Source organism: Enoplosus armatus, chromosome 10 (assembly GCF_043641665.1).
Source record: "Enoplosus armatus isolate fEnoArm2 chromosome 10, fEnoArm2.hap1, whole genome shotgun sequence".
Taxonomy (NCBI): domain Eukaryota; kingdom Metazoa; phylum Chordata; class Actinopteri; order Centrarchiformes; family Enoplosidae; genus Enoplosus; species Enoplosus armatus.
In genome coordinates, this window is record NC_092189.1 from 14,238,340 (window position 1) to 14,252,274 (window position 13,935).

At 39.6% G+C, this 13,935-nt stretch overlaps 1 protein-coding gene across 2 annotated transcripts; it reads left to right on the forward strand.

Moving 5' to 3' along the window:
• The first annotated feature begins 1,307 nt into the window (after positions 1–1,307).
• On the forward strand, positions 1,308–13,173 carry nxf1a (nuclear RNA export factor 1a). 2 transcript variants are annotated; one of them, XM_070913076.1, is made up of 22 exons: positions 1,308–1,377; positions 2,918–2,977; positions 3,564–3,774; positions 4,766–4,934; positions 5,023–5,106; positions 5,369–5,473; positions 5,793–5,873; positions 6,506–6,575; positions 6,795–6,883; positions 6,996–7,103; positions 7,229–7,338; positions 9,777–9,813; positions 10,093–10,161; positions 10,347–10,402; positions 10,620–10,727; positions 10,910–10,968; positions 11,079–11,194; positions 11,300–11,342; positions 11,433–11,511; positions 12,369–12,551; positions 12,646–12,706; positions 12,795–13,173. In XM_070913076.1, the coding sequence occupies exons 1-22, from the start codon at positions 1,308–1,310 to the stop codon at positions 12,831–12,833; spliced, it is 2,007 nt and encodes a 668-aa protein (XP_070769177.1). In that variant the 3' UTR covers positions 12,834–13,173. The 2 variants fall into 2 exon arrangements, with proteins under 2 accessions (XP_070769177.1, XP_070769178.1); XM_070913077.1 differs by lacking the exons at positions 1,308–1,377; positions 2,918–2,977 and adding an exon at positions 2,624–2,849.
• The last annotated feature ends 762 nt before the right edge of the window (positions 13,174–13,935 follow it).

Genomic DNA, 13,935 nt, shown 5'->3' on the forward strand with positions numbered 1-13,935 from the left:
AGACAAAACGCCTGTTGTTACACTTTGAACTGTTGACTCATTTCATTCACTGGAAGAGACAACAGAGGGGGATTTGTTTATGGGGAATCTGCCTTCCCAGTCTGAACAAGGGAGAATAATTTAGCTAAAATCTATAGAAATGTGATATGGTTGTACTGGTAATGTAACAGTAGAGACAGTGTTTTGTTACAAAGATTTTAAATATTAAGGTTTAAGAGACATTTTCTTCTTTTCTATTCTCTTCTTTTACTTTTGTATTCGTTGGGTTGGTCTGCAAAGAGAGTTCTCATCTGTATTGCAACACATGCTAAGCTTTTTTGTATACGGCAGGACAAGAAACTTATGAATCATACACACAGGCACGCACATATGGTTGAAGTCTATCATAAAAATTCTAACCATGCTCATAAAGAGAGACTTTAAAATACAGCTGAAGATATATTGATGCAACACTTGTTGTGATGTTATCGTCAGGGATTTTAATTATTTACATATGATGATGAAATGTTGTCTTTTCCTTGTCTTAAACAGTCTGAGCTAAGTGAAATAAACAATGAATGCCTGTCTGCTCAGTCTTCATATATCCACAACACAAATACTCACATAAACTTAACAAATTCAATATACACACTTCCATATGTTGACAGTAAGCCTACTATTTGCTGTCTTACGGAGGTGTTAATTCAACTTTGAGGTCATTTTCGGAGACTGTAGCTTGCAGTGCTGACGTGTTTCAAACAGGTGTCTCTAATATCTTGTCCACCCATTTTATACAAATTAGGGTAGACCAAAAATATTACACACACCTCTCAATATATTGCAACACAATTCAGCAGGTTTATTTCATGGACATTAGTTTGAACTAGGTGGATTACCTGACCCTGATCCCAGTCTGGTCAGTCTACTTGGTTGAAAACTGTCCGTCAGGTGGCGCCATGTTGTGGTTCGTGCTGAAGTGAGATGAGCGGGACAGCCTGACTGACACCAGCCGAGACAGCAGACAGTAGGGAGAGACAGCTGTCGCCCATATCATCACGAGAAATATTACTACGGTAAAATAAATTAATCGGTAAATATTGTAGTGTATGTGAGTCCACCATGATGTGTCCAGCGGGATGCTCCGCCATGCTAATGTTCACAGCTAACGCTAGCTAGCTAATCTCAATTTACTGCTCATTTGGTGAAGTAAAAAAAACAAAAAGTTGACTCTGTTTACATTTACACAGATTACAGAACATCTGGAACTTTTTAAACGACAAAGTAAGTTCTGAGTTTTCCCAAAGGTTGAGGTTGAAGAGTTTGTTTGGATGGACCGTGTGACAGTCTGTCAGAGAAGCTACCCCAACCTAGCTGTGGTGGCACGTGTGGTGAATCAAGGTAAATTTGCTCCATTGACTGAAGTTAACAACCTTCATAGCCTCAGTTTGAACAGGTTTTCCTGGAGGATAAGTCGAGTACTTATGGGTGTGAAAATATCCTATACATAACGGGGACAAGTCTGGTTGGGATGATGTGGTTTAAATGTCAAATATTTAAAAGTAAATAAAGCTTAAATAGCTTCATCACAGTGGGGTATAATGCACCTTGTTGCTGATCAGCCCAAATTGCCTGCATCACATTGTGTCTGACCATATTTCCCTGTCAGATAGTGTTGAATTGGAAAAAATACGGGAAAAAAACTAAATTCAAAAATAAATAAACACGAGTGCAAAAGGAATGTTATCTTACTTAAATATATTTGAATAATCAGATTAATTATATACGCGCATGTATTATTTAAAAGGTTATGAGACTCAGTGTAATTTCCAAATTCAAAGATTAATATTTTAAAAAGTGGTTGACATTTGGTAATCTTATACATGGATATGGAATTTACTAAATAAAATGATATATAAATGAAATATTTGAGAATATAAATGAATTATTATTTGTAGTGTATAGAATATCATTCTTTGTTAACTTAAATATGACTTGTGTGATTAGCAAAATAATGCTATTCTTAATGCTAAATTATCCTGAAGAAACACTGACCTGCTCAGATTCAAGATCATAAATCTATAAATGACATTCAAATCAAACTTTATTTCAGACTCATAAGAGGGTCCATAGCAAAAAAATAAAACATTCGTATTTTAAATAACGTTACTCTGCTGTAACGTTAACGTTTTGTTTTTTGTCTTTCAGTTGACTTTGTGTTGCTACACTTCAGTAGCACCATAACGACCAATGGACGAGCCCTGGGCTAAGTTTAAAGACAGCTGTAATATACAACCTGAGGACCATTTTTAAATATCATGTGTTAAATATCGGCCAGTAACTACGTGGTCAGACATCCACTCATTATGCCTCGTCGTGGGCGGTATAGTTGTTCATGGTTATAGTAGCTATGCTAAGTTTAGCTAACCACTGATATCAAGTGAACGCTTACGCCGGTTTACACAGACTTATATATTATTTTGCGTTTAGTTTATGTAAAGTAATGTTTTAGTATTCGATCACGGACCCAAAAGTTTTTTGTTTCAATTTCCCGCGCCATTTCATTGACTCGGAAGGGGAAGTGTGTAAAAGTTGTATTTCCGGTTTCTTCTCGTCAACGCGTAGTAGGAGAAGCTGGAGAAGCTAGCCAAGCTTCGTGCTAGTAAAAGAGTAGCTAGCTACTCGATCACGTCGTGGTCGCCTTTGTGTTTCATCTGAACAACTTGGGATGTTGGAGATTCTTCCACAGCCCAGCCTTTGTATTTCGCGAAAGAGAGAAACGAGGCTCTGTAAATATTAGTTTTCACCCAGGGCTTTGTTTTTTATCTAACACTGTTTCAGAAATATGGCGGACGGCGGTCATTACTATAACGGTAAGAAACCCTGTTCACTACAGCATTAACCTCGCATGTTTTGTGCTACTTGTACCGTTTTTCTTCAGAACCTGGGGACTTTATGGTGAGGAGAGAGGTCAGAAGCACTGGTTTCACTGTTCTAGGAGGTAATCTTGTATATTGGCCCCCCTGGAGATCTTATGTTTTTTTAGACAAAAGTATCTACCCAGTACTTGGTTGTTACTATTTTCATTATTATTAACTCTACAATACCAGAGAATGGGTTTTAGTCTTGACAGTTACTGCAGAGGTCAATGAGGCAAAGTCCTGTAGCATGTTGTTTTGTTCCCTGCCTTGGCATGATTGCCCTTTTAATAATGTGATGTGTTAAACATTTTGAAAGACATTAGTAACGCAATATTAGGTTTTATTAACATCATCTTAGGATTCATTGAGACTGAAGTAATTCAAGATGTGTGCATTTTGGTATACATATGTCTATCTTCACACTGCAAGCAATAAGGTACACCATTGTGGTTTCATCCATTCACTGCCAATGTCTCATCAATCATTGTACATTATGTGGTATGTTTTACTCTAATCCTGTGATTTATATTTTATATACACAATTAATTAATTAATTAATACACAATTGTATTGTATAACTGGTTGGATTTACTGTATTTTATTTGATCATGTATGTTTGTGATGTGATATTTAAGTCAAACTATTGAATGCTGTTCTCTTTCTCAGAGCATGATGATAGAACCGCACCACAGTTTCGCAACCGTAAAGGCAGAGGCTCCCACAAGGGTCGGTCGTATGACAGGTCCCGCAGGGACCGCCAACGGGGAAGCCACTCAGGAGGCTTTGGAGGTCCTGGGCCACGGTCAAGGCTTGATGATGCTGATGGAGATGTAACTATGAGTGACAACTCTCAGGACAACAGCTCCCAGCACAGATTGTAAGTGTGGCTGACTGTGTGTTGCTTAACACATTGTTGGTAGTTAAACTCTTAAATTGTGTTAAGAATATAAGCGAAAAGAAACTTTCAAGAATGAAATGAAAAGACAAAATTATTTTTTTGTATTCTCTCTTTATGCAAGGCGAGTAACACACAGACAGCAAGATTTCATTGATCTGATGTGGATGTGTTTCACTCGCTTCAAGGCTGTTTTAATTTGAACAAGCACAGAAAGTGCATCCTAAACTATGCTATAGTCAGTAGTAGGAAGAGAAAGTAGAACAAGTTTCACATAACGTACCCTGGTTTGCATGCAGACTATGAAAACCCGTGTAAGTCATCTACCCGCCCGAAAAGTACCTCAGGAGAAACAAGCAAAAGTGAAACTGTAAAATCTCAGTTCGGTAACTTTGTTTGACTGTTTTATCACTGTTATCTTAATGCTGTTTTATTTGAACTTACTGGTGACTCCTATGTTATACACAGATGTCAAATATACTTTTTTATTTTTTCGGGATCCCTGCCTGCTGCTAATTATGTTATTATAATGGGACAGAAAAGGCCAGCAAATTCTAGACGGGTGCACATTAATATCAGCTCCCAGTGTGTGTAAATTTGTACACTGTGAAGTTCTTGACACTAATGGAGCTATAAAGCAAAGTTTCCCTTAATGTTCATATCTGGTGCTCTGCCAGCACATGCATGAGGACACCACAAACACTGGGAGGACATGATGCACTGCAGAGGTAGTAACAGTTGGTGGCATAAATGCACCATAAAAGGTGGCAAAACAGTCATAAAAGATGAGGAAAAAGAGATAGAAAGCTTTACTTTGATGTTTTATGAGGTAGGAAGTGTAAAGTATATACACAGTGTTAAAACGTTTAGGGTGCCTGTCCAGAGTTCCCAAAAAGGTTCCTAAAATGCTCCTATGCTGGACACTGACTAAAGGATTGTTTCAATAAATACACTTGTTTGTTGCTTTCTTTAGCAACCCATATGGAAGACCTTTTCGGAAAGGAGGAGATGGACGATTTGACAGAGACAGACGACAAGGCAAAGGGGGAGGAGGTAGAGGAGGCGGCTTTAGAGGAGGAGACAGAGGTGGAGGAGGCAATAGTGGTGGAGGGAAGAACCGGTCAGGCTGGTACAAAGTAACGGTGCGTACAGGACAGTCCCCACAGGACATCCATACTTCTACCTCTTAACCTGTTAAAGGAGATCATGTCTTGCTTTCTTGTGTTACAGATACCACACGGAAGAAAATATGACAAGAAATGGTTATTGACAGCTCTTCAAAACATCTGTTCAGTTACCTACACACCTGTACAAGTGAGGTTCACTGCAGTCTTATAATTACTAATTATAAACTAATAGATTTAATAGAAATAGAATCTAAAAGAAATGCCATCAGTTATTTGTGGATCCTTTTTTTTTTTTTTTTTTTTTTTTAATTCTTGCCTGTCGGTAAAAACAATATCTCCAGTTCCTCATCTAGACAATAAACTGAAGAATTTAAGGAAAGTGTTTGTGGACGCCATCTTTGTATTCATAAAGTTTAATTATTCCTCTCTTTCTCTCCTTGTCTGTCCAGTACCATGTTGACCATAACAGGGTCCATTTCTATGTGGATGATTCGTCTGCTGCCAATGCTTTGCACAAATGTTCTCACAAGATCACAGACACAGACGGCTATAAGGTATGTTGGGGTAAAAATGAAAATCTCACTCTTATTGCTGCAGAAAGTGTACTATCCTTAATGATCAGTCTTGTCATATATATTGTCAGATAACCGTAACATGCTTCACTGTTACTTGCCACTTGCAGATAAAGGCTACACTTTCGTTAAGTTATTATTCCATCTATGTTGACAGAGTGTCACGGAAACAATAGTTTTTCAACCATGACCTCTATATAAGTGCCAACCATAAATCACACTTCTGAAACTCAACATGTGTACAGTATATATCTCTATTTACCAGTCTCTCTCATTCTAAAATAATGTTTGGTTCTTCAAGGTGGAAGTGCATGTCAACCCCAGCGCTCCACCATCCTTCCTGCTCTCTGACCTGAAGCCTGAACACTTGGAGCACCTGAAGGTGAGTGAGAGGAAGTAATAAAAGTATCTGAAGGGTCTGACTGGAGCTGTGCTGACTGGAGCTGCGCCACCATGCCGCCCACAGCGGCATGGTGGCGCAGTGGTTAGCACTGTCGCACGGGAGGTGAAGCTGGTTAGAGCGGGTTGGGGGTTCGATCCCCGGCTGCCCCCGTCATGTCGAAGTGTCCTTGAGCAAGACACTGAACCCTAAGTTGCTCCCGATGGAGACCAGCACCTTGCATGGCAGCTCGGTCGACATTGGTGTGTGAATGTGTGAGTGAATGGGTGAATGAGACTTAGCTGTAAAGCGCTTTGGGAACCGTGAAGGTTGAAAAGCGCTATATAAGTGAGATCATTTACCATTTACCATTCATTTAGCTGTGACAATAATGAAATTTTGAGAAGATGGTTAAAGATTCACAAATGCTATGGTTCAAATGAAACTTTCATCTGTGTTTTGGTAATTAACTTCCAAGAGACAACTCCCATTCATATATTTTCAAAGTGAATTCCCTTTTCTTTCTACCTTTTAACCCCATCAAAATGAATTGGAGGTCATTTTCTAGTAATTTCAACAGTTTCTTTGCCGTTAGAATGAGGCCTCTCACGTTGGCTGCTGTTTATCTTTCACAGCAATGCATGGCAAAACGTTTCGACGGCTCCCAGCAAGCACTGGACTTGAACAACATCCGAACAGACCCAGGTAATTATACTCTCTCATTTTTAGTCTATATATATTCTAAGTGAATGGTCACTGTGATGTTGTTTTGCATTGAGTATTCAATAGATGAGGCAGACAATCTGGTGATGAAACAGAACTTTATTTTGTTACTTTACTGTCACTGAAAATGACATTAAATCCTTTTTCAGTTTGGCATATTTGTTTAGTATTTTGTTATGTTGAATATATTTTATGTGACAGACCTGGTGTCCCAGAACATTGAAGTCATCTTGAATAGGAAGACGAACATGGAAGCTGTCATCAAGATCATTGAAGAAAACATTCCAGAGGTAATATTAATACAACAGGTGTTTTTGATGTTGTTTGTGGGAAAATAAGCAACAAACTATTTGCTGGTGGGTCAAACTGAATGTGCTTACATGTTTCTCTGTCTCTTGCCAGCTGACATGTTTGAACCTGAGTAACAACCGTATTCACAAACTGGATGAACTCAGTGAATTGGTTACCAAGGTGCCTCATCTGAAGACCCTCAACCTTTCCCACAACGAGGTGAAACTGGATGCTCGGTGGATCTAGAGAATAATAACTAGGCATGAATAGGGCCTCTCAACCTGATTTTTATTTTTAAATCCTCCCCTCACACCAACCTGTTCTGTTTTTGTTTGGTCGTCCAGCTGAAATCAGACCGCGAGCTGGACAAGGTGAAAGGCCTGAAGCTGGTGGAGCTGTGGCTGAACAGGAACCCTCTGTGTGACTTCTTCAAGGATCAGGCCTCATACATCAGGTCAGTCAGTGATTTTTGGGGGGTGAGGGGGAGAAGATTTCATGGAGGGGACACAGTGGTGTGACTGTTTGTGTGCAAGTATGGGTGTCCACGAGTCTTTCCTGTATGACAAGAGTGCAGCAGTGTGCTGCAAATGAAGATCAACAAAGATCTGCCTGTGTGTTTGTTTGTGTAAGATGCCTGTACAATAACTGAAACCACTTCCCCAGCTGTCAAGGATGGACTTTTGGACCAAGCAGAGCCAGCTGATATTCACCGTTAACACCCTGTATTTTTTCAAACATGTGTGTCTTTGTGTGTGAGGAAAAGAAACGCATTAATTCATTGGAAATTAGTTCAAATTATTCTTAGTTTTTTTTTCTTACACATTTCTTGCCACTTGATTAACATTTTCTTTTCACACTGCAAACTAAACGTTTCTTACATCCAAAAGTTGCTGAGTGGACATCTAACCATGATGCAGTTCCACATCGTTTTCCTTTCAGCTTGCATAAACTCTCCACAGTTGGAAGGGGCATCTTCTCTCTGCCAGTTATTCAGCTTCTCTGTGGGACATCCTTTCAAGCTTTGATTTGTTTTATGGTTCTCAGTGATGCTGTACCCAGCACTCCCCTGCTGACATCCTGATTAGTTATCCCATAAACCGCTATAAAACACCATCACTCTGCTGACGATATATAATTCTGAGAAGAAGCACTTTTTTTAAGAAGACATTCAGCATAACAACCCTCTAACACAATTTATTGTGAACTGCTTTTGGAAATATGAATCCGAAGCGAAGTCTTGAGCAGTACTGTAAAACAGTGTAGGTTCTTTATTGGAGAGAGGGCAATCTACAGTTGTCTTGACAAATGTTTGGATGAAACAAAGAAAATCCACAGCCAATGATTTCCCCTCCCCTCGTAGCACCCATGCCCACTCGGCCCCCCTGTATCAGGCGAGTATGGAAGGCTGGATAGCCCATGACGGGTAAGATCCCACCTCGAAACACCGGGACAACCTAAGGCAGGCACAGTCACGATTACTCGGCCTCAGTCCCCATGAGCTCCGACTCACTGAGAACGTGACTAGAAGAAATTGAGAAGACGGGACAACAGGAACAGCCGTTGGGTTGAGGCGGAGGGGGATACTTGTCATTATTAATGACCAGTGATGAGCCAAAGAAAAGGCGCTCTGTCTCTTCCACTAAGTTGGTTCCCTTTGGCCTGAAACAGGCCTCTGCTGCTCAGTGAGTGAAGTGGAGAGTTTGGCAAATACCCTTAACTAACTTCTGAGGGAAATATCTGAACTGGAAATTGAAGTTCAGTATTGACTGAAATAAGTCAAATGAAAAACAAAAGTGAAAAAACTTCCTCTTCCAGTTTCTGATGGCTGTGACCAGTACAAAAAAAGCTCAAATGTTACAGAGAGAGAGTAGAGAATGATCACTCAAGTCGTATGCTCAATAATCTCCCAGTCCCTCTGTAACCAGATACTTGGGCCCAAATTAAGATAAACAGTCTACAACATGAAGTCCAGATTCTGCTGGTGCATGAAGACCCATCTCTTCAGAATTGATGGTGGCTATGAGATACTTAACTGGTAACTGCTTTGCTTGTGCAGCAGGGGAAAGCTCTAAGATGAGTGGTGGGACTGCTGGATCCAGCTCACTTTGAGGCCAGCTATCCTTTCTGTTCAGCTTTGTTCTCAGGTTTCTCTTTCTTTGCTGATAATCATGGACGCAGACACTGACAGACTCACTCACATGATGATAGTGATAGGTGCCTCTTCTGAATGTTAGACAAGTTGTGCTAGTGTTTGAATTTTTTGGTGCCATTGACTCGTCTGTTCTTCAGCATCTTGGACAGAATTTTGGGGCGGAAATTAGCACGAGACTGGCAGTAACCACCTCTCTCCCGGCCATGCATAACCTCTTTATTTCACTAATTCAAAATGGATTTGTTTACTGGTTTCCAGCGCAGTCTGGTAGATCGAGGGTCTCTGCATGTTTGTATGTGTGTGCTCCTAGAAAAGTGTGCTTGTGTTGCTTCCCCATGTCAGATCTGTGTATATCTCCATATTGTGGGAGAGGGTGAGTATGCCTGCTGGTAAGTACACTTTGGGGTGGGAGAATTGTCCAAGGGCAAAGCTTGAAACTGAAGGGAGACAAGGGCGTGTATGATAGTCCATTTGTGGATTCACTTGTATACGATGGTTAAATCCCTTGCGGCACTGTAATTGCACTCCATTTTCATGTATCTATACGTGACTGCATTCTCCCAAATGTAATTGACAGCATAGCCGCTTAGAATTACATCAACTCAAAGGCACAAAATGACCTTAAGTGGGTCAGCAGGTGTGACTGACAGTGGTATCTACAGTAATGAGCATGATTTATCGGTGTGTGGGGTGGTTCGTGATGATAACTGTCCTGCTCTTGATTTTTCTTCCTGTACCAGTGCTGTGCGGCAGAGGTTTCCCCGGCTTCTCAAACTGGTAAGTCAATGCGTTTATTTCCCCTCTTCGTCCCCTTGCAATCATCCTCCCTTCTATTGGTGTTATCACACTGGTCAATGTTGCATCAAACATTGCATCACAAATACGAACAACGTGAAAATGCCATGGATTCTAAATGTCTCGTTTTTAAGGATCTGTTGACGTTCCACCATTTTTATCCTTTTCAGTCACCAAAGAAATAAGTGCAAAGTAGCGGAAAGGTCCGCCAGTGTCTATTTCTCTTTCATGTATCTTCCCTCATGTGTTGTTTCTTTTTAGGATGGTCATGACCTCCCCCCACCCATTGGATTTGATGTGGAGACGCCCACCACTATCCCCCCCTGCAAGGTTACTTGTTTTATCTCATCTCACTCAAACTAACATATTGATGTCTTCAGGTGTATGTCTCATTCAGGAGTGTTAAATTCTTTAGTTATTGATTTTCAGAAGTGTAAGTTTAAGCTGCATTGTCTCAAGACAATTATTGTCTCTCTCTTATGTACCTGACAAATGTTTTTTCAATTGACATGCAGGGCAGCTGTTTTGGCACCGATGAAATCAAGGCTCTCATCCTTCGGTTCTTGCAACAGTGAGTTTCTGGCTTTTATACAATTGTCTCACAACAGTCAGTTGATCAGAGCCTGTTCTCCAGGGTTTAATGCACTGGTAATGTGACCCAACCAGTGACTGATTAATCAGTACTGCTTTTTATACATCGTCACTTCCAGAAAGGGTTTGTGGGCAACAAAGAATCACAGGGTCAAACACAAAAAAACTAACTCGAGTGACATGTGACTGTGTTGCAGGTACTACAGTATATACGACTCGGGGGACAGACAGCCACTCCTGGATGCTTACCACGATGGAGCATCGTTGTCCCTCACAACACCTTACTCTACCCAGAACCCCTCCAGGTAAGAACACACTTTTGTATAAATGTAACAACACTGATGAGCACGTGAAGGAATGGGATGTATAGTTTTTCAGTGTTTCCACTGTTGGCTGCTTTTATCCGTGATCCCACTCCTGACGGCTCCCTCTCTGAGTCTCGGCTGTATTCACATTGATTCCATCTGTCCCTCTCTTGTGGTTTCAGGAGCAGTCTGGGAGAGTATCATAAAGACAGCCGAAACCTGAAGAGGCTCAAAGACTCCAGTGAGTTTACACTTACTGACTTGTCATAGTGTCTAAATAGTTAAGGTTGAATATTTTTGTGATTTGTGATGCCTCCTGACGTTTCCCTCTCTAAATCTTGCCTCCTTTAGCAATGCGGTTTCGGCTTCTGAAGCACACACGACTGAACGTGGTGGCTTTCCTCAATGAGTTGCCCAAAACTCAGCATGACATCGCCTCGTTTACTGTCGATGTAAACACCTACACCGTGAGTACATGTTTGTTCTGTCAGCCAGCACGTGACATTACCCTGTTCCTCTCACTGTGAATCATTTCTCTGCATTAATTCTCCAAATATGTTCTCTTTTTACAGAACACACTACTATCATTCACAGTGAGCGGGGTCTTCAAAGAAGGTGAGTTGTTTGGTCATTGTGATTTTAAGTTTTAATCTGCAAAAATAAGTGTTGATTTTGTCACTAATTTGTGTCGTGTCTGTTTTTCAGTTGCTGTTGATGGTAAATCCCGAGAGTCCACCATGTCCTTCTCTCGAGTGTTCATCACAGTCCCAGCAGGGACTACTGGGTACGTTTAGTGAGCTCCCAACGGTTTGTATGATCTTGCTTCACATTTTCCCTGAGGAGGGGAAATGTTACTAAATTAGTAACGACAGTTGTGAATGTTACAGTAAATGAAAATGAACTGGACATGAGGAAAGACATCCTTTTGTTCTCTACTTTACATCCTGTTAAATAAGTCATGAATAAACAGCTCTGTGCTCTAAAATCACTGATACCCACACAAATCACAAAGACCTTTTTTCGTCCTTTTAATAATAGAAAACTATTCAGAATACATTTTAAAAAAACACATTGACCATTATTTTTGACTGCAAAGTCAAGTTTAAATGTGCTTTCATTTGGACGTTAACCACTAGGCCACCTGGTGGCCCATATTGATACAACTAGTTATAATTCAGTTATAGAAAGACTTGTTTTGGAAGAATGTTTTTAAATTGGCCTTGAATTCAGTTTCTGGTTATATGAAAACATACATACAGGCACCTAGATTTTTTTTTCAGAACTTGTGTTCAGAAAAAAATAATTCAAATTGAATGTTTTTCATTCTGTTGCTTGATTTACACACTGACCAAAAGTGCACTTAAGTTTCCAGTTTATTTGTTACACCTAGATAAAGCTAACGCAGTCTATCAATCACCTCTCAAAAACACTTTCAAGAAAAAAATGGATGTTGAAACGTTGATGAAGGTAAATACATTGGTTTGAGCTAGGTAATAATAATAATTGAGTGTATGCGACAGGTTGAACATAAAGATAAATTGTGCAAATAAACCAAGAGGATGGACATTCGGCTTCTCCTGAAATATCGGAAACAGTCCTGAAATCTTATTGTCTGTCTACTGTGTTCCTCCTGTGCCACAGTTTGTGCATCGTGAACGACCAGCTTTTCATCCGGATGGCCACAACCGAGGAGATCCGCCGAGCCTTCGTTGCTCCTGCCCCGACTCCATCGTCCAGCCCCGTCCCCACCCTCACTGCACCGCAGCAGGAGATGCTCACGGCCTTCTCACTGAAGTCTGGCATGAACCTGGAATGGTCCCAAAAGTAAGTCTTGTTTTTTTGTGCATGTAGTGTTGGCAATGATGTATTCACTTTATTTAATCTAAACATTTCTCTTCATTTCACTTCTCTGTCGCAGGTGTCTGCAAGACAATGAGTGGGATTTCAACAGAGCGGCACAAATTTTCACTCGGTTAAAGGTAACATGACTTCAATTCTGCATCTCCTTGAAGGTGTGGCCATTTTCATAGCAAGGACCTAAAATGCTTTTCCCCCTTCTCTTTCCAGACGGAAGGCAAGATCCCAGATGTTGCGTTCATAAAATGAAGAGTTGAATCATACTTCTGTGAAATAAAATCTGCAGTAATTTTATTTATGGCTTTTGTTTTATCCTTTACTTTGCCTTTTGTTTTATTAAAATAATGTAGATCAAGTTTACTTATGTAAACTGTTTTGTTTTAACAGGCAAATGTCAACTGTTTGACCTAAAGACTGATGTTATGATACAATTTTTGGTCATTATAACCTTAGTGTTTTTTGGTCATTTGTATAGCAATCACTACATGTTTTCATAGGAATAAAGACAAATGGCCAATGATTCATTTGTGTTCATCTTGATTTGTTGTATTATGCTAAACAATAAAGATATTTTGTTACACAACTGAAACATTTCACTTCAGCCACAATATTGAAATTTTAATATATATAAAATAACAATAGATTTTTAAAAATATATATATTTCTTTATGTAAGCACTCATATTACAAAAGCATATAAAGCTTTGTTTTACCTGTTAAGATTTGTATAAAGTATTTGCCCCAAGGGACATTAAGAGTAAGAATAAATTGTAGTTTTACATCTTATAATTTAGAAACCACAAATGTGTGGCTATACATACAGTAGTAATGTATGTTTTGCAATGGGTTCAGCAGAAAGAGCAACAGTTATGAACTATTTTATATTAAACCTCTTTTGAAAACATTGCTGAGGCAGAGACCAGACCAACAAGTGTCATGTACAAATCCATTCCAGCAGCTGAAATGATAAGAAATAGAGACTCTTAGAAACAAAGCACTACTTTTGTCATTATAATGAGGCAATTTTGAACATATTTTTGTAAAGCAAATAATGGAACTATCAAGGGGTGGCCGTTCACCAGGCTAAGAAATTTTATGCAGCCATCAACTGTTCTGTTGTAAGTATTAGTATAAAAACAAATGCATTCAGAAAAATGTATTAATTTCAAAAGTAATATTAACAAAGAAACATCTAATGAAATGTTTATAGAGTAGCTGCAAAACAGGTGTAAACAAGCCCATGGGATTAAAGGATAGGTTAACATTTTTTCACATCTGTCTTAAAACAATGATCAGGTGCCCATACGAACATTGAAACAGTTTTTGCTTGCTGTAATCATTCCTCCTGTTCA